This window comes from Neovison vison, chromosome 6, assembly GCF_020171115.1.
Source record: "Neovison vison isolate M4711 chromosome 6, ASM_NN_V1, whole genome shotgun sequence".
Classification (NCBI taxonomy): domain Eukaryota; kingdom Metazoa; phylum Chordata; class Mammalia; order Carnivora; family Mustelidae; genus Neogale; species Neogale vison.
The window spans coordinates 92,494,465-92,518,503 of NC_058096.1; the positions used below are offsets into that span (position 1 = coordinate 92,494,465).

The window sequence follows — 24,039 nt, forward strand, 5'->3', positions numbered from 1 at the left end:
CTAGGTCTACCATTGATTTCTCAACTCAGTTGCACATTCATGAATGCACTGGGTAGATTATAGCTGATTTTGCATGCTACTATCTTAAGCACCTAAATTCACTTCTTCCCACTACTTACCACCTATAATCCTCCTTGAATATTGCTGGTCAATGCCAGAAAACAAAACAAAAAAACAAAAACCACTGCCTAGAACTCAATGGTAGGACTGAACTCATAAAAGCTTTGTGGTCACCAGGTCTCCATTCATTCCCCTACTAGCCTTAGCTGGGCTGGCAGAGGAAAACATCAGAATCAGAGTAATTTAACTGCTCTAGGGTGGTGTGTTTTTGTCTGTGGCAATCCATGTCCCAGGAAGTGTAGTTGGTCAGCAGAAGGCTCCTCTTTGGAGACAGGAACCCATGACAAGGGTGCTCTCAAGATGACTGTCCTATTTTGCTTGGGCCAGTGTTTCTTTTTGTGGGGAAAGCACAGATTTCTGTCACAACCATTGTCCCAAAACATCTCAGCAGGAAACATTCAAACCCACAGATATCAAAAACACACCCACAGACTCAAATTCTTCAAGTATTTTAAGTTTTCTACCTGATTCACTTTTAACAGCAAGTTCAACTCCAGAATAAATCATTACATTACCCAAGGAAAACCCACTCATTACATTAAAACAGACAAACGACTCCTGCCAATAAGAAAGTCAATTGCCATCTCAAATAAATTATTTAGAACTACCAAAATAACCAGTGGTCTCCTGAAACCATTTTCTGGAGACTTTTTGGGTCCCCCAAAACTTTACAGTATTGTCCCACATCATCCTTAAATGTTGATATGCACTAGATTTTTTTTTCTCCTTTTGAAATAGTAGCTAACATCTTTACAAAGCTTCCTGTGTCTACTCATGGTTCTGAACACTTCTGATGCATGTGCTCATTTAACCCTCCTAACAATCTTCTGAGATAAAAATATCACCATCCCTATTTACAGACAAAGAAAGTGTGATGCAGAGAAGTCTACTAACATACCTATGATTACCTGGCTAGTAGGTAACAGCCTGTCATTCCCCCCCTTACCAAACTGCACGCTTCTTTACAATAGAATAGGTCTTTATTTGAAAGCTTTTGAGGACAAGTACTAGGTCTTTCTTGTTTTCCTTTCTCCAACAATTCATGCCCTACTTTATGTATTACAAGCAATCAAGAATGTATATAATAAATATTTTAATCAATAGTAGTTATGTTTCAGAGAGATGAAAGACCAATATTCTACAAAGATGTGCCCGCGGGATAGTAAATGTTCAATAAATATTTATTGATTCTTTCTGATAATGTGTACAGAGACTATGCCAACATTTTCTACAAATAGTATTATTAAGGTATTTCCTAGTTCTTCAGTCTGATAAAATTGAATAATAATTTAATAATATATTTCCCAAATAAAATTACTTAACTGTCAGTTTAAGCCCATGAATACCAAAAACATATTCTGAGCCACTTTTTTTAACTGTTCATTTTTTCTTTCCAACAGTTAAGACTCTTTACAGGATTGTCCCTCCAAAATTCCTGTCTACCCAGATCCTCAGAATATAACCTTATTTGGAAATAGGGTCTTTGAGAAGTAATAAGTTAAGACAAAATTGTACTAGATCAGACCCAAATCCAACAGCGCATGCCCTTATAAGAAGGTTATGTGACAACACAGACACTTACAAGGAAAACACCACATGAGGGCAGAAACAGATGTGAAGGTGATGCCCATACAAACTAAGGAACATCAAGGAGTCTGGTGACCACCAGAAGGCAGGAGAGAGGCCTGGAACAGATTCTCCTTCAAAACCTCCCTCAGAACAAAAGGAAGGAATGTTGCAGACACGCTGACTTTGGACTTCTAGCCTCTACACTGTGAGAGAATATATTTCTGTTGTTCTAAGGCACCCAGTTTGTGCTAATCTGTTTTGGCAGCCCTAGGAAGCTAATGGAGACACTAATGTCAAATTTTGGTATGGGTTCATTTTTAGGTAGAAATTTGCTGATGTCTCAATTGTTTTGACACTAATCAGAAAAAACCTTTTTTTTTTAAAACAATATCACTCTTTTCTACTATAAACGTACATGTTCTTCATTTATCTAAAATATCACTTTTCAAAACAGTATATAAATATTTTATTTAAGTTTTTGAATAAACTACCTCTGCCAGTTAATTATTTGTTGCTAGATGGTGATGTGAAATTAATACTATATTTTCTCCATTAACAATAGGCCATTATATTCCTGCCTGACAGATGATACTTTAGATTTCTCATATTGTACAATTAATTTGATAGAACCTTTAGTGAAAGACAAGTCAGACCTTCTCCTATTATCTTTTCAAATGATGACCTTTCCTTCTGGGTTGTTCATAAAAATATTCAACAGCTTTGGAAATAATTTCAAAAGCTACAGTTAATTCATTCATAACATCAAATGTTAAATTGTTGAATAATGAATTTGGCAATTATTTTACTAAGTTGACAAAAGAAAAAAATTGCTAAAGTCAGTTCTAACTATATGAAGCCATTTGTGATTATACAAAAACACATGAGCCTTCCCTCCCTTTTATTCCAAGAATATTTTCAGTTTGAAAAAAGAAAGACAAAAAAATTATTCATTTGGACTTTGCTTCTGATTGTCACTTGGTAAGTACATTAAATTTTGAAAACATAACTCAAATATACTTGAAAATAATGACAATATTAATTAGAACCGGACTACCAATTTTTAAAAAATTTTAGTAATTTCTGCACTTTCTAAGAAATATCGCTTAAGAGGCTAAGTATATTTCTAAGCAACAAGGAGAAATATATGATTTTCAGTTGGCCCAAAAGTAATATTTACAGCTAGAATTCTTTTCAAATTTTACATTTGGGACTTAAGTGTGTTTGAATCACCAGAAAAGCTTACTTGTTGTTGGCATCACCTATAGATTTAAAGATATACTGGAGTTTTACCCCTGGGGAAATAACAGAAAGCTATAAGAGAATAGGAGATGAAGGTGCTGTTTTTTATCTGAGCCATCAAAATAGAAATGAGAGCTCATTAATTTTTCATATGTAAGGTAAAGGCATAATTATAATTTCTAAAGCAGAAAAAATATCAGAGAGACAGTTTAATTGGATGATTTCCCTTAAAATTGTGGCTAAGGAATATACACAATATTGTATTCCCTCTTAATTCAATAGTTCTACATATGGATGAGGTTGCTGAGTTACCTCTTCATTAAAAGAGATCATACACATATCAGGCGCTCAGAGATCCATAAAATTAATGCTATATTTTGAAGTATTCATAGAATATACTTACCATCTTCTATGGCTATCTTAAATGACTGAGAGTTTTATATAATAGGAGGACACTCCTATTAAAATAGACATTATATAAAAATTAGTACTGAGGGGCACCAGGGTGCTCAGTCTATTAAGTGTCAAGCTCTTGATTTCGGCTCAGGATACAATCTCCGGGTCCTCTGATGGAGACCCCTGCTTCTTTGGCCTCCCTGCTCAGCAGGAAGCCTGCTTCTCTTCCTTTCCCCTCCACCCCTGTCACCCTGCATGCATGTGTGTGAGGGCACACACTCCCTCTCTCAAATAAATCAATCTTAAAAAAAAAAAAAAATATTGATATCCAGCCATAGAATATTTGCTTTTCTAAGCGATCTAAAAAGAAAAAGTATAATATTAAGATTCCTTCCAGAAGCCAGAAGCCAGTTCCTGGCTTAGTGCAAACCTTGTCTTATTTGTTACTCTTATGATAGCAAATAAAACAAAAATGTAGGCCAGGAAGCCATGGGATGTTGGCCAGAGGCCAGATGGTCCTTTGCAGTGAATCTTGACTCACAAAATCTATACTTCACCAGACTGCTAGTGAAAGACTGGAAAACAGGATAGAGAGGATGGGGGGCCACAGCCAAGGTTGCCTCTAAACAGGGAGCACTCATGAATTCAAGAGCTGAGACTAGACCACTGGGAAATGCTAGAAGGATGAAAGCCCAGATATGTCCTTGTTGTGCTATCTGCACTAGCGCACTGTTTATTAATTCAGCTGTCGGTCCTCAAAAACCAAAAATATTTATAGATGTGGAGCTGAAGGAAAGAAAAGCAGAGGAAAGGAATTGGAATCTTGGTTTCCATTCTGTTAGCCTTGATCGTACCTGTGTGCCTTCCTGCAGCTCTGAGGTACTGGAAGCCAAGACGCTATGAAAAGGGAAGACAGAAGAGCTCCCAGGGGCTCTTAAAACTCATTCCAAAGAGAGGTACAGAACAGAATTACTAAGCTACTGAAGGAGTCAAAGTCTACAATCTGATGGGATGAAAGGAACTACTCCTAGAGTTTGCAAAGGGTCGTAATCTTTGAACTGTAATGCAAAATATTTTCATTACTTTCCTCACCGCTAAAGACAAACAAGGCAGGCAGGCTCTAGGCAAATGGGTGCTCTGCAGTGCTCTTTTTTCTTTCCCCAGCCTCAAGGCAGCCTGCAGACTCTTGGCATATTCTCCAGTAGCATTCCAACCCCACACCACCAAGATTCACATACACATGTGATACTCATTTTAGTTACCTTGAGATCCTCCACAGGTGGGTAAACGACTTCATCCAGAACCGGGAGCCAAGTTGTTCATTCCTCCTTGAGATCTTCAAGTCTTCAAGCCCTAGTGTTAAGGCATTTCAAATATGAGTAAGCTCATTAGCACAAAAAGAAGAGGAAAACAACTATCAGAAGGAAGAAAAATGACAAGGGAGTACCTGGTGTGGTTCACTAAAGTTAGAGCACTCCTGTGGGACACTGTATGGGTGAGACTCAGGCCAGAAAGAGGTTCCCAGGGCATTCACGCGGATGCTCCTGACGCAGGCTGCCCTGCCGCGCGCTGTGGCCGCACGCTGTCCTGCGGTGTGACCAACTGGTAGTATGAGAAAATCAAAACTTAAGTGTGTAGGTGCACATGAAATGGAAATGCATTTTCAAAGTCAGAAGCTGGGCTTTCATTTTGCAGTCCCCTCCTGCTTGCCTCCAAGCAGATTAAACCTAGGTTGCAGGATGCTTCCCTTTCCAAATATCTGGTAATGGTTGATTTTCCTCCCAACCCAGTTTCATTCTTATTAAGCATTTATTGGGCTCTTTAGGCACTCCAGTGATTTTGTTGCACTTCAGATAACGTATTTCACCTGCTGTTGGAGGAAGTCAGAGAGAGGCTGTGACCACGGTTGACCGTCAAGCTGGACGCAGGCAGTAGGAGGCTCCTCGCCCCGCCCCTGCCCTGCAAATGTTCCTTCTGCCCGCGGTTCCCACCGCCCGAGCCATTCGCGAGGATGCAGCGCAGAGTGATGTGTTGTTGAGATCACGTGGACCGTATACGTGACTGAAACCAGTCAAGGCCTCTGGATACACCTTTAAGACTTGGTGGGCAGGTGTGGACGTTTTCTCCTCTTGCAGCGCCTAAGACAAGCCTCCTGTGGAAGTAAAGCGGCCACCTACCAGCATGGCCCGCCTCTTTCTTCCCGCCCTCCCTGATCTCCCCGCGGAGGGGCGTTTCAGAGTTTAGTGGGAGAACTCCTGAGGTCTCGAACCAACACCTGCTTTTCTCTCAGGATCAGCACCTTTTCAACAGCTTTTGGTATCCAAAAGCCAGCTTGGTGATCGAAGTCTATAGACATACCTGAAGTGTACCACAAAATTTGAGCTTTCTTCCTTTCTCAGGAAAGTTGGCTTGGCTTCAACAGTCACTAAACAGCGCACAGTCATGAGTTACAACTGCTGTCCACACTGTGAATAAATAGCCCCTGCCCCGCCCCGCCCCTACCCTGCCCCTCCCCTACCTTGCCCCATCTGTGCCTCAACAAAAGCTAGAGGCTGAACCAAGTTGCTGCTTTGTCTTGTGATTTACTTCATGGTACTAATGCATTTTGTGTGACTGATATTTCTGTACATATAGCATATGCTTCCAATCTCTAAAGTTTTAGGAAGTGCCTTTGCGAATATTTGAGTATACTTTGCTTAGTTTGCTAGATCCTCAAATGCCCTGGGATGCTGTGGAGGTGGTGAGTTAACCGTGAGGAGTTCAGGGGGGCTGTTTGTGTTCCCAGAACTTCTACTGAGACTCTTGGCCCACCTTATTCCTTAACTAGGATGATCATCTTATTTTCCCTCGTATACTACTAGTTTTCCTTCAGACAAACCCATAAAAGTGAAACTTTCCTGGTTAGAGTAAGGAGAAGAGTGGGGCTGATCAGTTTGTATTAACTGCTCAATTCTCTTTAGCCAGAACAACTGCTTAACTTACTTTTCTGACTCCAGCCAGAGTGTCCTGAATCATTGGAGACTGAAGAATGTATACTGTTTTTAAGATATTTGAATATTTCATACATTGAAAGCTCTGATAAGACCTAGTTACCGCATACCATCAGTAAAGAAAAACAGTAAGGGGCACTTGTGCGGCTCGGTGGGTTAGGCGGCCAGCTCCTGGTTTTGGCTCAGATCATGATCTCTAGGTGGTGAGGTCAAGCGCTGTGTAGGGCTCTGTGCTCAGTGCTCAGCAGGGATTTTGCTTGAGATTCTCTCCCTCTGCTCTTCAGAGTTCCTGTGCTCTCTCTGTCTCTTTCTCTCTCTCTCTCTCAAATAAATAATCTTGAAAAAAAAAAAAAAGAATAACAGCAATACAGTCCAAGAAAGTCAAATAATGTGTGACTTCACTTGTGTGTAGAAGTTAAACAAAACAGAGAAAAAAAGAGGCAAACCAAAAAATAGACTCTTGAGAACAAACTGATGATTGCTAGAGGGGAGGTAGGTGGGGGGAGGGGTGAGATAGGTGGGGAGGATTAAGAGTGCATGTATCATGATGAGCACTGAGTAATGTATAGAATTCTTGAATCACTATATTGTACACCTGAAACTAATATAACACTGTACATGAACTACACTGGAACTAAAATAAAAATAATTTTTAAAAATTTTAAAAAAACAAAAATTGATTTTCAACATAAAACAAATGACAATAAGTTTAGGTTTCGTTTCAGGGGAGCCTAGTGGCTCAGTTGGCTGAACGTCTGCCTTTGGCTCAAGTCACGATCCCAGGATCCTGGGATTGAGCTCCACATCGGTCTCCTTACTAAACGGGGAATCTGCTTCTCCCTTTCCCTCTGTTCCTCGTCCCTGCTTGTGCTTGCTCTATCTCTCAAATAAACAAATAAAATCTTTAAAAAAAATTTTTAAAAAGGTTAGGTTTAGTCTTCTGGTCTCTAAGCTAAAGAAACAATTCAGGACTTTCATGTCCTCTTTCTCAGTGAGTCCTAAATGTAAAGAAGGGAAGAGAAACTTCAGAGTTGAGTGCTTCAGATGAAGAATCAGTGGTCCCAACCACTCCCCAAGGCTGCTGCAATTGTTCCATTTCATGTGTGAGCAAGTGGAGGTGCACAAAGATCAAGAAACTTGCCTCACTTCAGAAAGCTAGAGAATGGTGCAGCCAGGGGTCAGCTTCCTATCTGTTTCTCTGTCACGTGGCAGGAAGAAGCACAGACACAGGGTTATTTTCTCCCAGAGTATTTTAGTTGTGATTTTCTCACCATTAGTTCATCATGATATCAAGATACTGAGTCATGACTGACACTGCCATGAAATAGAATAAAATAGAAAAGGCATGAGCTGTTTCTTGAAACTTTTATTTCACTGATATACACACACATATACATGCACACTATTTTGTGATATAAAATGTATTTATTTCTGCCTATGATGATACTCAAAACTGAAGCAAATTAAACCGCTAAACTACTCTCTTTTTGGGGATTCTTTGTTATTCTATTAAAAACCACAGTTTATGGGTTTGAGAAACAGTGTTTTTTGAGGCAAAGCAATTGCATTGTGAATTTTTTTCTCCAAGAGCAGAGATTAATAGAACGACTGACTTGCGCAATTCTCCACTGCAGTGTTTTCACATTCCCGAGCGTGAATGTGGGAAAGACAGCTGTATCTCAGAACTATAGCATTTTTAATTTACTTTAGAATACTTCAGCACAGACAGTATGGTGTGCTCAGCTACATGGATATGCGCATATGTGGGATGGGGCAGCTCGTTAATGCAGGATGTTCATGTTGCTGGTGCCCAAACTATGAAGACATGTCCCAAAGATGGTGGGTCATCCCTGGAAGGAATCTAATCCAGTGAGCCCCCAAGGCTGGCTGTACATTAGAATCATCTGAGGCTTTTAGAAAGAATTTAATAGTGCAATGCCGAGGTGGCTCAGTTGGTTAAGCAACTGCCTTTGGCCCCAGTCATGATCTCAAAGTCCTGGGATGGATCCCCACAAGGGCTCCCTGCTCAGTGAGGAATGTGCTTCTCCCTTTCCTTCTGCTGTTCTGCTGTTTGTGCTCTCTTGCTCATGCCTCTTTCTCAAATAAATAAACAAAATTTTTTAAAAGAAAAGATTTAAAAAAGAATTTAAGAGTTGCATTTTATCTTTAAAATCGTAACATAAGCTTGAGCTTCTCTTTTGCTGTACAGTTCTGAGAGTCCTTGTGCCTGTATAGATTTGCATAACACTCTCATAGTCAGAATAGAGAAGAGTTTCACCACCCAGAACACTCCATTGTGTACTACTCCTTTAGGGATACACCTCCCTGCCACCCTTAACCCCTTGTGGTCGTGACTTACCTAGAGACCTTTTAAAAAGACCAATGCCCAGGTTCTGCCCTCAGAGTTTCTGATTTAATTACACTGGGGTCAGGACAAGACTCTTTTTTAAAAGTGTCTTTTGTGGCTCTGATGTGCATCCAGGGCTGAGAAACCGATGGTCTCATCAGGGCCTACACTCCTGAGGCCACTGTCACAAGATCTTTTACTCTCTTCACTTAAATCAGCTCTGTTTTGTTAGATAGTACCATCAGTATTAAAGATTTTTTTTAAAAATTCTAGAAATGAATGAATTGTATTCAAAATCGGTGGTGAGCTGAAGGAAGTTTTGTACAGGTACTGGCCTGGCCCCTACCCCCCACTCCAAGAGAGATCTGAACACCTGGAGGCCCACCCACGGCAAGAGGACTTGGGCCTCTTAAGGAAGACTGTCAGGGCCAAGATCTGGCCAGAAATCTAGATGAATTCTGTACCTGCGGTATTGAAGGATCTGTCCTGAGCAACTCTTTCACACCTTTGCCTATCTGGAATGCCTAAAAGGATGGGGATCTGTGCTTCATGCAGACTTCAGGAAAGCTTAATGTCTGTGTCTGCTTGCCTATTTATTTGCTTTGCAGATTTGGTCTGAGACTTGTTTTAATCATCAGAGCAGCCAGAGAGCATTTCTCTTATCAAGCCTCATATAGAAATCCCAGAATTTAAATCATAGTTTATCATCTGGTAGGGAGACTTGGGGGAGGGAACATTACCCTTTCCTACTTTTAACTTAATTTTAATCTTAGCTATACTTTAAAAACACCTGAGGAAATTTAAAATCCTGATGCCCAGACTATACCACAGGGCCGGTAATTCAGGGTCCCTGGAAGTAGAGCCCAGGTATCACTAGCTCAGAAATTCTTCAGGTGTGAATCCAAGTTGAGTGACACCATGTTGGAAGCTACTAACATCTGCCCAAAATGATCTTAATAATTTGAACAAATAAATTGGGTTAGAGGTATTTAACTCATTAAGTTGAACTTCATCTTGTGTCACCACTGCATCTTGACTTGGCTTCCAGGGAAGCAACTGGCTAGCTGCCCAGTCCCACCATGCGGCTGCATCATCTTCACATCATCTTCACCGACGGCCTCTCCACTTGGAGTTATAACCACCCCTTAGAAGACGTAGTATTATCTACTGCTGTGTAACCAGTGACTCCACACCCTAAAAGAATAAACATTTATGGTCTCAAGTTTGTGTGGGCTACAAACCTGGGAACAACTTGTCTCGGTGGTTCTCGTTCTGGGTTTCCAATGAGGTTACATTCAGCTTGTAGTCTGCTCGCTAGCCTGGGGCTGGAGGGTCTGCTCCAAACTCACTCAGGTGGCTGTGGACAGAAGCCTCAGTTTCTCACTAGCTGTTGGCTAACTAGAGGTCTCAGTTTCTTGCCACACAAATGTAGGTCTCAACATAAGGCTGTTCAAGTATCCTCATGACTCGGTAGCTGGCTTCTAAGAGAGAATGTGGAGGGTGCCGCATTGTCTTTGTGACCTAATCTCTGAGGCACACACCATCACTTCCCTTCAACTTTATTTGTTAGATGTCCAGTCCATGCTCAGGGGAATGGGAACTAGATTCCACCTCTTCTTCTTTTCTCTTTTTTAGATTATTTATTTATTTGACAGAAAGAGAGAGATCACAAGTAGGCAGAGAGGCAGGCGGGGGAGGGGGAGGCAGGCTCCCTGCTGAGCAGAGAGCCCGATGCGGGGCTCGATCCCAGGACCCAGGACCCAAAGGCAGAGGCTTAACCCACTGAGCCACCGAGGTGCCCCTAGATTCCATCTCTTAAAGGGATGACTATTAAAGATTTTGTAGATAGACCTTAAAACCACCACAGGATGTAATTGGCCATGGCTAAGGGCATGTAAAGGGTCTGAACTGCCCTTATGGAAAAAAGCAGTCTAATTCCACTAGAATGAAAAAATGTAACAAGAATTGGAATACCTACAGAACCCACCTCCCCCCAAAAAAGATCATAATTTGATTATCATTAATGTATTAATGGGCAGTTGTGGTAAGTGGTTCTCATTCCTTAAGTCTTGAAATGAGAATGAACACACAGACCAAAAGCAGTCATCTCATCTTGCTCAAACCCATGTTTTCCAGTGGATCAGTTCTTTTAAAGGCATGTACCTTATACGGAATTCTGTGTAAGTGTTAACAGACAAACAGAAATGACATTTAATTTCAAGCTCCATTAGTAACATATAGGGAATGGTAAGAACAAGGTCAGCCAAGATAGTGAAGGACAAAAGTATTTCATTCCAATTACTTAAAATAGTGTACAAATGCAGCAGCTGAGATAATACTGAGTGCTTGCCAACTCAAAATAGAAGGGATTAGAGGAAAGAAATAGAAAGCCTTATGATACCTGAAATCCCCAAATGCTCTACTTTCTTTTGAAATTATTATTTTTACAGCAAGCATTCAGATCATATATAACAGGTGTCTACAATCTGCAGGCCAAATCTGGCATGCTTTCTGTTTATGTAAACAAGGTTTTATTGGAATACAGCTATACTCATTCCTTTATGTATTGTCTCTGGCTACTTTTTCAGTACAATGGCAGAGGTGAGTAGTTTCAAAAGAGGCTCTCTGGGTCCATGGTGACTTAAAGATTTACTGTCTAACCCCTTACAGAAAAAGTTTACAATCTTTGGTGTCGACTAAAGAAGGAGGATATATGAGTATTCTTAACTTCATTAAAATAACCCCAAAGCTTTCAACACAGATTCTCTTGGCCTTAAAGACAGATTCAAGAGAAAGCATGAAGATCAAGGGATTGGCAAAAAATATGTTATTGTTTATTAAAACTTGCTACCTTTAGGGCAAGGTGACTAAAAGTTAATGCCAAGAATTTCCTCTCATCCTAATCCTGTTCTTTATCTATCTATCTACCTATCACCTAATATACATCTGGAGCTTCTAGGAGTCTTCCTGATTGTGACCTGGAGAATAGCCAGTAAGAGCAGAAAGAAATGAAGCTAAAACAGAATACTGTAATTTATATAGAAGATGAAGTAATCAATGTCCTTTAGATTGTATGTGATTGAAAAGAATCTCACACTTACTAAAGAAAAAAAGGGAGGGAAACCGCAGGAAGTCAGAACCTGGGAGTTTGAATACCATTCCCTTTATCATTTTGTCTCTGTCTCTCTCCCCTTCCCACTTTCTTCTTCCTCCCTGATATCCCAATCCTTACCCATTCTATATTAACTTCCTTTCTTCCTGCTGCAACTGGGTGTTCTCCAGGTCATGAGGAGTATTGTTAGGTCCCCCAATAATGCGTCCGTGATTAAAGGAGTGAGACTGATACAAAGCGGAGGTCAAGCAAAGCTTTATTTTGCTGCCAAGCATCAAGAATCAAACCGAACATTTGGGGCCGTGCCTCTTACAGAGAGGGCAACCTCTCTCTGCTTCGCAGACTAGCTTTTAAGGGCAAAGGCCATGTGGTTGGGTCTGGCCACACATAAGTGGCCAATGAAATTGTAACACACAGAGAAAGCTGCACAGTCATGTTAGATCACACATAAGTGACCAATTGAATTACAATTTACCCTAGTAGATATTTGAACTAGCCTATCACCTTGGTCAGAATTGGCGCCCAAAAGGTGGGGCCCACACTCCTTGGTAGCTAAGGAGAAAGTACGCGACCCCCCAACTGAGCAGATGTCTCCACCTGGCCTGACCTTGTATTTGGGCTTTTTTACCTGGGACTGGTTTCCGGGACTTGTTTTTAAGTAAGTCCCTTGGGGGAAGTAAGTCCCTTTCTGTCATGGCTAGAAAAGCCTTTTGGGTTCATTCTTAACTTTCCGGCCTTCCAACAATTCCCGCGCCTGCACTGTAAGGGTCTTCAGTTGTCCCCAAGTTGGGATCGTCGTTTGGTGGGTTGTTTTCACACGAGGTGGCCAACGTGGAGACGCAGGCGTTAGGGGTGTAATCCTAAGCTTCCGGAATGGTGGGATGAGGTGTTTGAGATGAATCCAGAAGTTCCTCTGGAGTGTGATCCATTGCAGGTAGGTAGGAGGCCCTTGGGGAGCCAGATGGTCCATCAGCGTTCCTAGGAAAAGTACACATGCCCTTGTCCCCAAATTAAAAACAGACCAGACCATTGATTTGTTGAAGGATCCTTCCAACCGCCTCAGCATAATATTTTCTAGGCAGAGAACACAAACGGTCAGCTGTGGAGGTTACCATCAGCAGAGAGATTTTAAAAATTTAAAGTATATAGAGCTTGATTAAGAAGAGAATGTGGGGTGGTTAGGAGTTTGGGGTCCAATTCTGTGGTTACAGGACTAGGCCTTTCCACAAATGAAGAACAGAAGGGGAATGGTATGCAGACAAAAGGACAACCAGTGGAAGAACACATAACCTACTCCACCATATCAACTGCCCCCCCCAATCCCACCTTACAGCAGGCAGTCACAAGACCCAAAAACATTCCAAGAGAAGAGTGCATCTATTCCTTGGCTTAGGTGGAGCTCTTGTAAGTCTTAATTGGTTAATGTATTCTAATTTGAAAACCTCTTTAGATTTGATAACTCCACCAACCTGTTTTCACGAAAAATTCTTTATTCCTCATGCTATAGTCAATGCTTCTTAGACATACAATGTTACATTTTCCTTTGACCATGTATCTTTCTCTGATCAAATAATTCCAATTTCTTGGTTCCTCAAGACCCTAGAGCTTAGATTTTGCTCATTTTTAAAATTTTTGACTCCCATGAGATTTGTTTTTGCAGATTTAAAGCACACCTTCTTAATAAATGAAACTCAGAATATGAGATAGTGATCCATTCAACCCTGGCTGTATTTGGAGTTAACATTGGAATCAGATTCACCTGGGAAGGAATCCCAGCTCTGCCATTTGTTCATTGTACAATCTTGAAATTATCAATATTCTTAGATAGGACTGTAAGAAACTTATCCAGTGAATATTGAATATTTGAAGGTATTGGTGTTTGGGTTGCAACAATTATCAAGAGAAATAAGGTCTCCACTCTCACTGAACATGTATGTCAAGAAGAGTATAGATATGTTATAGACTGTTTCCATACACTGTGGTAAGTATGAAATACAGGATGTTACAGAGGGACAAAGAAAAGGTATGCAACCTAAGTTGGGGTGGGTGAGTGAGAGGTATCCCCTTCCCAGAGGAAATGGTATTTACAGGGGGACCTAAGCAATGAGTCAGACAAAGAAGAGAGTGAATAGGGATTGAACAATGTTTCTGGAGAGAGTAGGTAGTAAATTTACCATAATATAAGAGAGTACGATGATTTAAAGGAACTGAATATTAATTATTAGTCAGGAATATTCAGATGGCAAGTGACAAATCCATTTCGAAGTAGCTCAAATGAAAAAGTAGGATTTATTTACTCATTAATCAAGCTATGGGTAGACTTGGCTGGCATCAAGGATGGCAAGATATAGGGACTGAAAAAATGCCATGACTCTGTGCTTTTGTTTTCTCTTTGTGGGTTACCTTTGTTCTCTACTTCTGTAGACTGTTTTCTCTACACAACTGAGAAAATGGACACCAGCTATCCTAAATTAACACCACCTTGGTCAGGGTTCCTTACTAAAATATTGAGAGGAATGTGCCTCACAAAAAGAAGCCAGATTTATTATGATGCAGTATTAGAATGTAAATCAAAAGGTTGAAGGGGTAAGATGGGGCCAGATCATGATTGTGTAGGTTATATTAAAAAGTTTATAATTTTCCCTATGTGGAATAGCTATTTATTAAATAATTTTATAATGGAGGACTGTTATTGCTATCTTTAGAAAGATCACACTGGCACAGATTTTAGGGATTGGTAGAAAATAGCAAGTGAGAGAAGTTAAGGGACTGTTGTAATAGTCCAGGAGATGAAGTTTTAGGGGGGGCGACCTACAAGATACCAGAGGCCTTGCCATGGTCAAGTTATGGTTGTTTACTCCTCTAGCAAGGAAGTAACATGAATATAGTTGGGAACTTCCTGGAGGAACATTACATTGTGCCCACTTCAAGTATCTGTCAATGGGCTGCAGGTTAGAAGGGCATTTAACGGTACCTGCACTTCCTCCTGGCAGCTAGGTTATTGGTAGAAATGCTTTGTTCTTGTAAATTGCTAAGATACTTGTGAACTGAGGGAGACTCAGGTCTTACAGGATTGTGATCTTTATGTAAGTTTAATGATTTGTTTTTCCTTTCCTTAGCTTTAGGGCAGCCAGGAGTGTGTGAGCTATGTTACATGTATCCTGGGGTGGGAGGGGGGTGTTGGTGGTTGTGGGTGTCAGTTTCGGTTTTGTCCTCAGCTTGCCTTCTGTTCCCTCATCACACAGGTAAAAGGTAACAGTAGCCTGAACCAGGATACTAGGGATAGGAAAAAAAATGGGCAAGTTTAAAGATATTTTAGCAGCATCCATAGAGAATGAAGACAGAATCAAGGACAAACTTTGTTTTGGGAAGCTTAGTGAACTGAGATACTGAACCTAAAAGCAGGTTTTAGGTGGGGGGGCGGAATTCAGCTTTGAAAATTATAAATTTGAGGTGGAACTGGTCATAACAAGCTAGGTTTAAGAAATGGATTGGGAGACACTTGTTTTAAGACATGGATGGGGAGAGGGTTGTAAGGAAAATAGCTCTGGGGCAAGAGCTGAAGAATACTAATATTTACACGCATGTATATGAAGAAAATTCTGGAAAAAAAAAAAAAGAAAGAGAGAGAGATTGAGAAGAAGTAGCCAGGATGGTAAGGAAAAAAGTAGGAAGAGATACTACAATATAAGACAACAGAGGATTTTAGAACAGAAATAGAAACAGAACCTTTTTTTTTTTTTAATGGCTGTGCAACGTGCCACAGTGTGGATGCACCACAATGTCATGAGACAAAACAGAACTCAGAGCAGTTAAATAATGTCAAATGCTCCAAGAGGGCAAAATTCTTCAGCTATGAGAAGGGGGATTTCATCAACCTTAAAGAGGATTGCTTTGGGGATCAAGTGGGTCCTATTCACACACTGCATGCATCATGAAGACATTCAATGTCAATAATTTTCCTTTATGAAAGTGAGTTGCTGTGACTTACCTGTGGTTCAGACTATACCCTTACTCCAGGACCTTTTAAAGTCACGCTTACAAATACCTAGACATTACATTGTACTAATGTAGTTTTTTGGTGTGTTCACTGTATTGTCCCTAATAAATGTGCCTTTTCCCCCCTTCTGAATATGTCACTGGGACCAAATCCTTTGATTTATTGGCTGCACCAAAAATCACAGATTAATTGGCAAGATAAATACAAGTGACATTTTATTTTTGCGCATCTCATTAATGTATCTCAACTCTGATTGATTAGTTCTCTTCCAAACAGTAGCTAGGATGGGACTAGAACTTGGCACCATAGAGTAGAATGGTTTGTGCTGGTTGCTTTCCTAAGGGGGCTTTAAAATGTATTTCTTTGTTTCGTGTGTGCTCACATGACAGTCTCTTACATTTCTGTACCTATTTCTATTTTCTTCCCCAGGAACTAGCTCAAGTAAAATAATTCTTAGCTCTTTCTTTAGCAAAGGGGTAAAGAAAATAAAGTACCAATCCAACTAGAGAGAGAGAGAGATAAGGAAAGTAGGAAAAGGTTGGAAAGGCATTTTATAATTCATTAATCTATACTGGTACCTCCTAAAATTTTTCCTTTCATAAAAAAGAACAGAAGAATAAGATCAGAAACTAATAAGATATCACAGACTTTACAAGATTTACCAGTTGCTTTTTATAGCTTTATTGACTATTACCAAGTTTTAATATGGTTCAAATAATTAAATACTGCAACCGGGACATTAAAAATACAAACTAATTTACCAAAATAATTGTATTCTGAATATTATGTACAATATTATACATTTTACATTACATAAAGGGTTTTTATACATAAAGGTAAAATTTGATTTATGATTATTGAAAATCCAAAGTATATTTGAACAAAACATTCCTATGCATACATATAATCACTCCACTGGGATAATAATCAAAACCATACATGAGTGTGGTTATTAAAAACTAACTTTACATTCATATAACAATGGTAGAAATTAAATGTCTTTATTAACTTGAGTATTATTATAAAACCACACACATATGAATTATATAACCTAATTCTATATATTTAAAAATCTTTATGTAGAGAGACAAATATGTCTTGATCCCAGAAGAATTTTTGATTTTTAATTTTTTTATTTTAGGGGACTTTTGTAGTCATTAAAATGCCATACATGGGCATAACACAAGCTCCAATCCTAGCAAACAGAAAGATCATGAGGGTCTATCGTTATCACCATGGGTATTTAACTGTATAGTTTACAAGGAATTACCCTATTCAATTGTGTAATTTGGAATGCCTTCATATTCATACTTGTCATCAAAGTGATTACATATTGAGGATCAGAGTTTATGGGGGAAATATATATATTATGGTAGAGAACTAGATATTGAAACAAGGATATTACTAGATGATTTGGAAAAAAAAAGAACTGAATGGGTGCTCACATAGAAAATGCCACCCACACACACTAAATTAGTTATTAAACAAGGTTTCAGTCCTTCAAGAAGGTTAATACACTGATGCATCCTACCTTGTTTGAATACTGGACTATCAAAGTCCAGAATACTGTGGCGTAAGTTTGAGTACCGTCTCATTTTAAAATCTAATTCCTTTCATGAACAGCTGTAATTTGAAGTAGAGCCAAACATTTTTCTGACACGAAAAGCCTGAAAAACAATGTCTTTATAAACAAAATGCTTTTCCAATCATATGTCAGTCTGTACACAGATCTCATTCCAGAGAGAGAGGGGTGAAAATTCCATCCCAACTATACACAAGAACCTTAGAAAGGCAGCAGTTAATAAACTGGCCATTGTTCTTAAAGACTATACAGCATTTTGTAGTATTCCCTACTTGAAATCCTGTATTTTGTTAAAGGCAAACAACAGAACACCTGGAAACTAGGAGACAGAAAAGTAACAAGCTGAAATATACAAAATCGGTGCTCTTTTCAACATCACACAATCTATGAAAAATGAGATTCAAAGGCTAAGGTTTGCTTTATTGTTTTTCTTCTGGTTCGTGTTTAGCTTGAATATAAAAGAAGCTCTAACCTAGGTTATCAAAATATATTCATATAAATGTATGAGCATTTCTAATATAAAAGTTAAAAAAAAGTCTAAATTTTAATTTTTGTAATTAAATATCCTAGAGTTCAGTAGGCAGATTTACTTCTGAGCAGCTTGAAAGGAACCCGTCGGCTGAGCCCTGTCCACGCGGTCGGCGCCGCTACATTTCCGCTCTTCGCTGGGATTTCTCCGCCACCGCAGCCCCGTCTTCTTCCTCCTCTTCCTCCTCCTCATAGGGTTCCTCTCGGCGTTTAGGGCGGTGGTCATCCCGAGCTTCTTGTTCTTCGCCATCATTGTTTTTTTCATCAGCCTGAAAAGGAAAAGGAAAAGGGGAAAACGAACACATAGGGCACAGGGTTAGTGATATAAATAATTCCCGCCTTAAAGAATTAGTGTGAAGTTACTCATTTTTAGAGGAAGGAAACGAGTGGAGGAATATGTTCGACAGGCAACAGTGCTGGTCTTCCCTGACCTTCACGGTGTCCCAGGGTTTCCTAATTCTAGGCTGGCCCGTGAAAACTGCTGGGCGCCCGAGTGGGACCCGCCGGTACCTCTACCCAACCAGCCAGACGTGTCTCCTACGCATGCGCACACGCGCAGTAGCCATCTGTCCTATACCTACGTTTTCCTCATTTTCACCATATGTCTCCTCGGCATTATGCTCCAATTCCCTTTTTTTCTCTTCAGTCAAATCTTCCTGAACCTGAAAGAAACCAGAGATACCAGATGACCTTTTATATCATTTAAACACTTGCAACAACAGATTTTGATTTCCAAATAGTTCATTAAAAATAGCAGAAACAAAGTAAAATTAAAACTAAATTTGAAAAAAGACAAAAGTCTTTTTGAGTCAAAGATTTAACTTGTCTATTAGCTAGGAAGAGATGTACAATACACCTCCTACAAAAAAATCAATGCCATCGATTTGGAGCCTAGGACTTTTCTGTTCGAGTTTCTTTCTCTGAATAAGCATTAACCCTGCAAGTATAACACCTGCAGAAATTCAGCTTATAAAATTAAAAACTCCCCATTTCAAAATGGGACAACTGCTGATGTATGAAAGCTCTGATGGAATGTAAGTTGTAGGAAGACAGGAACCACATGTCTTACCCAACTGTCTTCAGTACCTAGGTGTGTCCCTGGCACATGGCAATTGCTTAATATATACTGGTGAAATGCATCAGTCAATGAATGAATAAGTGAATCAATGCAAAAAGCACCTGCTCTGTGAAGGCACAGAAAACAGACACCATTACCTATACATGAGGTAGCGGAAAACAGAGAAAATGTGTATATATAATCCTGTAATTAAGAGTAAGAGTAAGGTTCTCTGGCTAAAGAGTAAGGTTCTCTGGCTAAAATACCTAGAACATAAAACACAATCATTTCAATTTCTTCATGAGATAGTTACTAAGCTGCCCCACATCCCTACATCTCTCCAGTGTTCTACTATGACACTTCGGTTTCAAGTTTTCTTTTATGTGCACTATTACAATTATATGTCACTGATCCCAATTATGTTTTTCAAAATGTAAATCAAAGAAAGTACCCCAAAACAGAGATTATTTGCCCCAAATCATCTCTTTATTGATTCCATTCCACAAAAATACAAGGTAAAATACTTTCTAACTACTTTCAAAACGTGTATGTATGCCAAAGATTGAAGTCACTTGAGTTTCAAAAAAACTTTGCTGCCCATCCATTAAGCATTATGTAGTATCCTGGACTAAAAGAAAAGCTGAGCTGTCCTAGGACACTGGTATAAGAGTAGGTCTTCCTGAATAACACACAGAATTACCAGATTGGGGGCAGAGACAGGGAAGAGGGTGTTAGAAGTCCCAGAAATGGGCAAGGTAGGAAAGCAAACAGATGCTACACTTAAAGAGGAACAGATTAAGGGCTGCCTCACAGTGTCCAGTCCAGGTGTGACAGGAAAGAACCACAACCTACCAGCAGGAACCTGACTTGTTAAGAGCTAACAAAGATGACCCTTCAAAGAGGCCTACAAGGAGCCCAGCTTTCCTGAACCTCTTCTAATCAGCCCAATGCCAGCCAGAAGCACAGTCCCTAAACTACAGTGCAACTAAATAAATACATTCTGGGGACAGTGGCATAGGGCTTTCTTTGTACTCACATGTTCCAGTGGTGAGAGCTAAAGAGAAGACACCCTAGTCTCACCTACAGGTTCCTTAACAGTTGTCCATAACCCCTCTTCTGCCCTTTGTCACACAATCTCATAGTAACACTTGAGTTGAAAACACTGAATTACTAAATTTCAGACTACCTATATACTTAAAGTCTCACTAACTGAAACATCATTAAATTACTAAAGTATCCCCATCAATTTCAGTGAACAAAGGTATGTCTTCTGCAGCCTTAATAATAAAAATATACTAGCAAACACCAAACTTGGTTTAGCTGGGGGAAGGAACTGCCTTGAAACTGCAAGGTGGTGGGAAGGTATATATAAATCAGGGTCCACAAAATTTTTTTGTAAAAGGCCAGATTTAGTAAATATTCAGGCCTTGCTCAGCCATAAAGTCTCTGGAGCAGCTACTCAACTCTACTGCTGGGGTGCAGAAGCAGCCTTGGACAATAGGTAAACAAAAAGGCATGTTCGGAAGAGACCTGACTTACAAAATGGACTGAGGCCTGTAGTGTGCCAAATCCTAACACAGGCTGTAGATTCGGACAGACCTGGATTTAAACTGTGGCTCTAAAATGCTGGCTGTATAAAAATAAGGTCACCTGTTTCTATTCCGAACATTTGCCAGCACATAAAAATAAAGTAAATAATTCAGGGAACTCCTTATAGCCATAAGCAAGGTTCAAAAGTTAGCTCAATGCTGCCACCCTTGCATCACCTATCACTGTTCGTTCGTTCATTCATTCATTCATTCATTCTTCTTCTTTCTTTATTTTGATGATCTATTTTTAAAAATTCTAGATCTCATGTAATTTCATTCTTACCCAACTCAGTATGTATCTCTAAAAACAATGGATTTTTCTTATATAACCACAACACCATTATCACACCTGATAAATAATTCCAAGGTATTATCTAATGTCTAGTTCTGACTTAACATTTTCCTAATCATCTTCAAAATGTCAGGCACCTGGGCGGCTCAGTTGGTTAAGTATCTGCCCTTGGCTCAGGTCATGATCCCAGGTCCTGAGATCCCTGCCCGGTAGGCAGCCTGCTTTACCCTCTCCTCCTACTCCCCCACTCATGCTCTCTCTCTCTCTGTCAAATAAATAAAAATCAAAAATCAAAAGACAAAAACAAAACAAAACAAAAAAACCCCAAACTGTCCACTTATAGTTGGTTTGGTCTAATCATCATCCAAAGACCATACCTAACAGCGGTTCTGCTCCCCTTTTTTCCTTAATGCTATTGACTTGTTTTCCTGTAGAATGACCCATATTTTGGATTCATTGGCTTCCTTAACATCTCACTTAATTCATTTCTCCAGCCCTCACATTTCTTAAAAAAGGAAGTTAAAGATTTATGTGAATTCAGATTCAATTTGCAAAGCAAGAGTTTTTCAAAGGTGATGCTGCAGATTTTTGAATTTTCATCACATTAGGAAGCACATAACACTTGCCCCATTTTTTGTGAGGCTGAAGTTGGTTGTGAGCTCAGAAGGTAACTGCCTGAACCCTCCATGATAAAATTCCCTGACCTCCATTCATCTAGTGATGTCATCCACTGATCACTGGCTCTTAAGTCGCTTGTTTTAATTAGGGGCTACAAAAATGATGACTTTCTAATTCCATCATTCCTTCTGTGTTCACTAACTTCTATCAGGAAGAACTTGCCCATATCAATTATTTAGTTACTGTCCTTGGTATACTTAATTATGATAGGCCGAAAATCCGATCTGGGGGTGCCTGGGTGGCTCAGTGGGTTAAAGCCTCTGCCTTCAGCTCAGGTCATGATCCCAGGGTCCTGGGATCACGCCCCCAATCTGGCTCTCTGCTCAGCAGGGAGTCTGCTTACCCTCCTTTTCTCTCTGCCTGCCTCTCTGCCTGATTGTGATCTCTGTCTGTCAAATAAATAAATACGAATCTTTAAAAAAATAAAAAGATAAAAAATAAAAATAAAATCAGATCTGCATGGGCTCTAATCATGGTTCCAACAATAACCAGCTATGTGATCTTCAGAAACTTGGCTAACCTCTCTAAGGGTCAAATTTCATATCTGTCATATAAAAGGGTTTGATAAAAATCAGTGATTTTTAATTTTCTGTGTGTGGGGGGGTCATGAACCCTTTTAAGATTTTGGGAATAAATGCAAATGTATGCAAATAGGCACAGATACAATTCATTTGACACAGAAGTTTCAGGAGGTTCAGACTTCTCTGAGTCCACCTGTGGCCACCTGTTCCAGGAATGCTTCTCCAAACGGCATGTTCCTGGAACTCGGATTCCTAGGCCCCACCATAGGTTAAGATCAAAATCTCCGAGGGTAAAATCCGATCCAGGAGTTTGTACCTTTCATACACTCTCTCCAAAGGGATTCTTAGCCATGGTAAAAACTGAGCACTACTAGTCTGAGTGACAGGCAATGTAGGGTTAAGAATGTCTCTGACTAGAGAAATAAATGCCCTTGCATACATACTTTCTTCTCTTCCCTGGAGATCTACTACAGAAAATCTGGGTTGTTTATCAGTTGTCAATAGAATCTGAGGGAAGAAGCCCTGACGTAAATTACTCTTTAATTTATGGACCCCACAAATGCAAATTTTGTAATTTTCAAACTTAGAGATAGACATTTTTATTCTGGTAATATCTTCTTTGTGTTTGGAACAAGAGTAATGCAAACTTGTTTTAAAAGGCATTACTGATAGGGCGCCTGGGTGGCTCAGTGGGTTAAGCCTTTGCATTCAGTTCAGGTCATGATCCCAAGGTCCTGAGATTGAGCCCCACATCGGGCTCTCTGCTCAGCAGGGAGCCTGCTTTTTCCCCTCTCTCTCTGCCTGCCTCTCTGCCTACTTGGGATCTCTGTCTGTCAAATAAATAAATAAAATCTTAAAAAAAAAACACTGACTATTAAAAAAAAGGCATTACTGAAAAGGAACAAAATGATACATAGAGTTTCTAATTTTCAAATATGCTTAGATTAATAACGGAAGCCAAATCTTACTCTTCTATAATGGAGACACACCAATTACGTCTTCCACATTCGACCCTCTTTAGTACACTGATAAAGCTGATGCAAACATTCTGTCAGAGATTTCCCAACACTGCTCCTCACTACTCATTTTTATTCACTAAAATCTAATGTCTTAGGCATTTTAGAAATGGTCCCTATGTGATGTAGCAAAGTTTAATCACCAAAATAAGACAGATCTACTGAGTCCGAAATCAGCTTTGGCTTTACACATCAAAGATGTCATGGGATGAGACAGGAACAAGAAGGCTGAACTTGAAGTAGATCAGAATGCTAAGATCCAAAGATGTGGATGGAATGTGACAAAGGAAAGGCCTTCAGCACCAGCAGCTCTTGGGGTCATGGTGAACAGGGGAGTGGTGCTGCCTGGCCAGCTCCGTGCTAGGGTGACTCCCGGCTGGCAGGCCCACTAAAGGCAGCCAAGTAACCCTGTGCGTGCTCTCCCACGAGTGCACAGATCCATCTATGTTCGATTATATTTGGACAAAATGAGCACTGAGAGTGTTTTCAAGCAGTCATTTAACTTACATATTTTTTTGAGCATTTAAATCACTTTTAAGCACCATAGCACCTTTTGGCAATGCCATACTTTGTCTTGTTTGCTCATCAGTAGATAAAAAGTCTGGAAAGTAAGCAACACAGGGATGGGATCCCCACATGAGTGTCCCAAACAATAATCCATGAATACTTGTTCATAACCATCTTTTGTATATCATAGAAGGATAACACTATTGCACTAAAAGAAGGCAGGGATAATGCAGATTTCCAAAAAGCACACTTGTCTTGGGTTCCACTCTCTGAGCTCAAGTCACAATTCTGATGGGCTGAACCTCTAAGCAGGGAGGGCCCTGGCAAGATGGAGATGGACTTCATTCCTAGGAGCAAATGCTGACGGAAGTCAGGTGATGTGGGAGGGGAAGCAACGAAAGCTATGGGCCATACATCCCTCTAGTCAGTGTACTCTGAGGCTCAATGCAGAGAAGAAGGACACAGATAACACGTCACTTCATGGCTTTTGGAGCAT

At 40.0% G+C, this 24,039-nt stretch overlaps 1 protein-coding gene across 4 annotated transcripts in view; it reads right to left on the minus strand.

The window, feature by feature from the left end:
* Positions 1-16,430: 16,430 nt before the first annotated feature.
* Positions 16,431-24,039, minus strand: part of GOLIM4 (golgi integral membrane protein 4) — a 79,591-nt gene continuing 71,982 nt past the window's right edge. For all 4 annotated transcript variants that reach the window (XM_044251738.1, XM_044251737.1, XM_044251736.1 and 1 more), the window contains 2 exons: positions 18,465-18,545; positions 16,431-18,152 (listed from right to left, as the gene is read on the minus strand). In XM_044251738.1, coding sequence (XP_044107673.1) covers positions 18,003-18,152; positions 18,465-18,545 — 231 coding nt within the window. In that variant the 3' untranslated portion in view covers positions 16,431-18,002. The remainder of the gene's footprint in view (positions 18,153-18,464; positions 18,546-24,039) is intronic.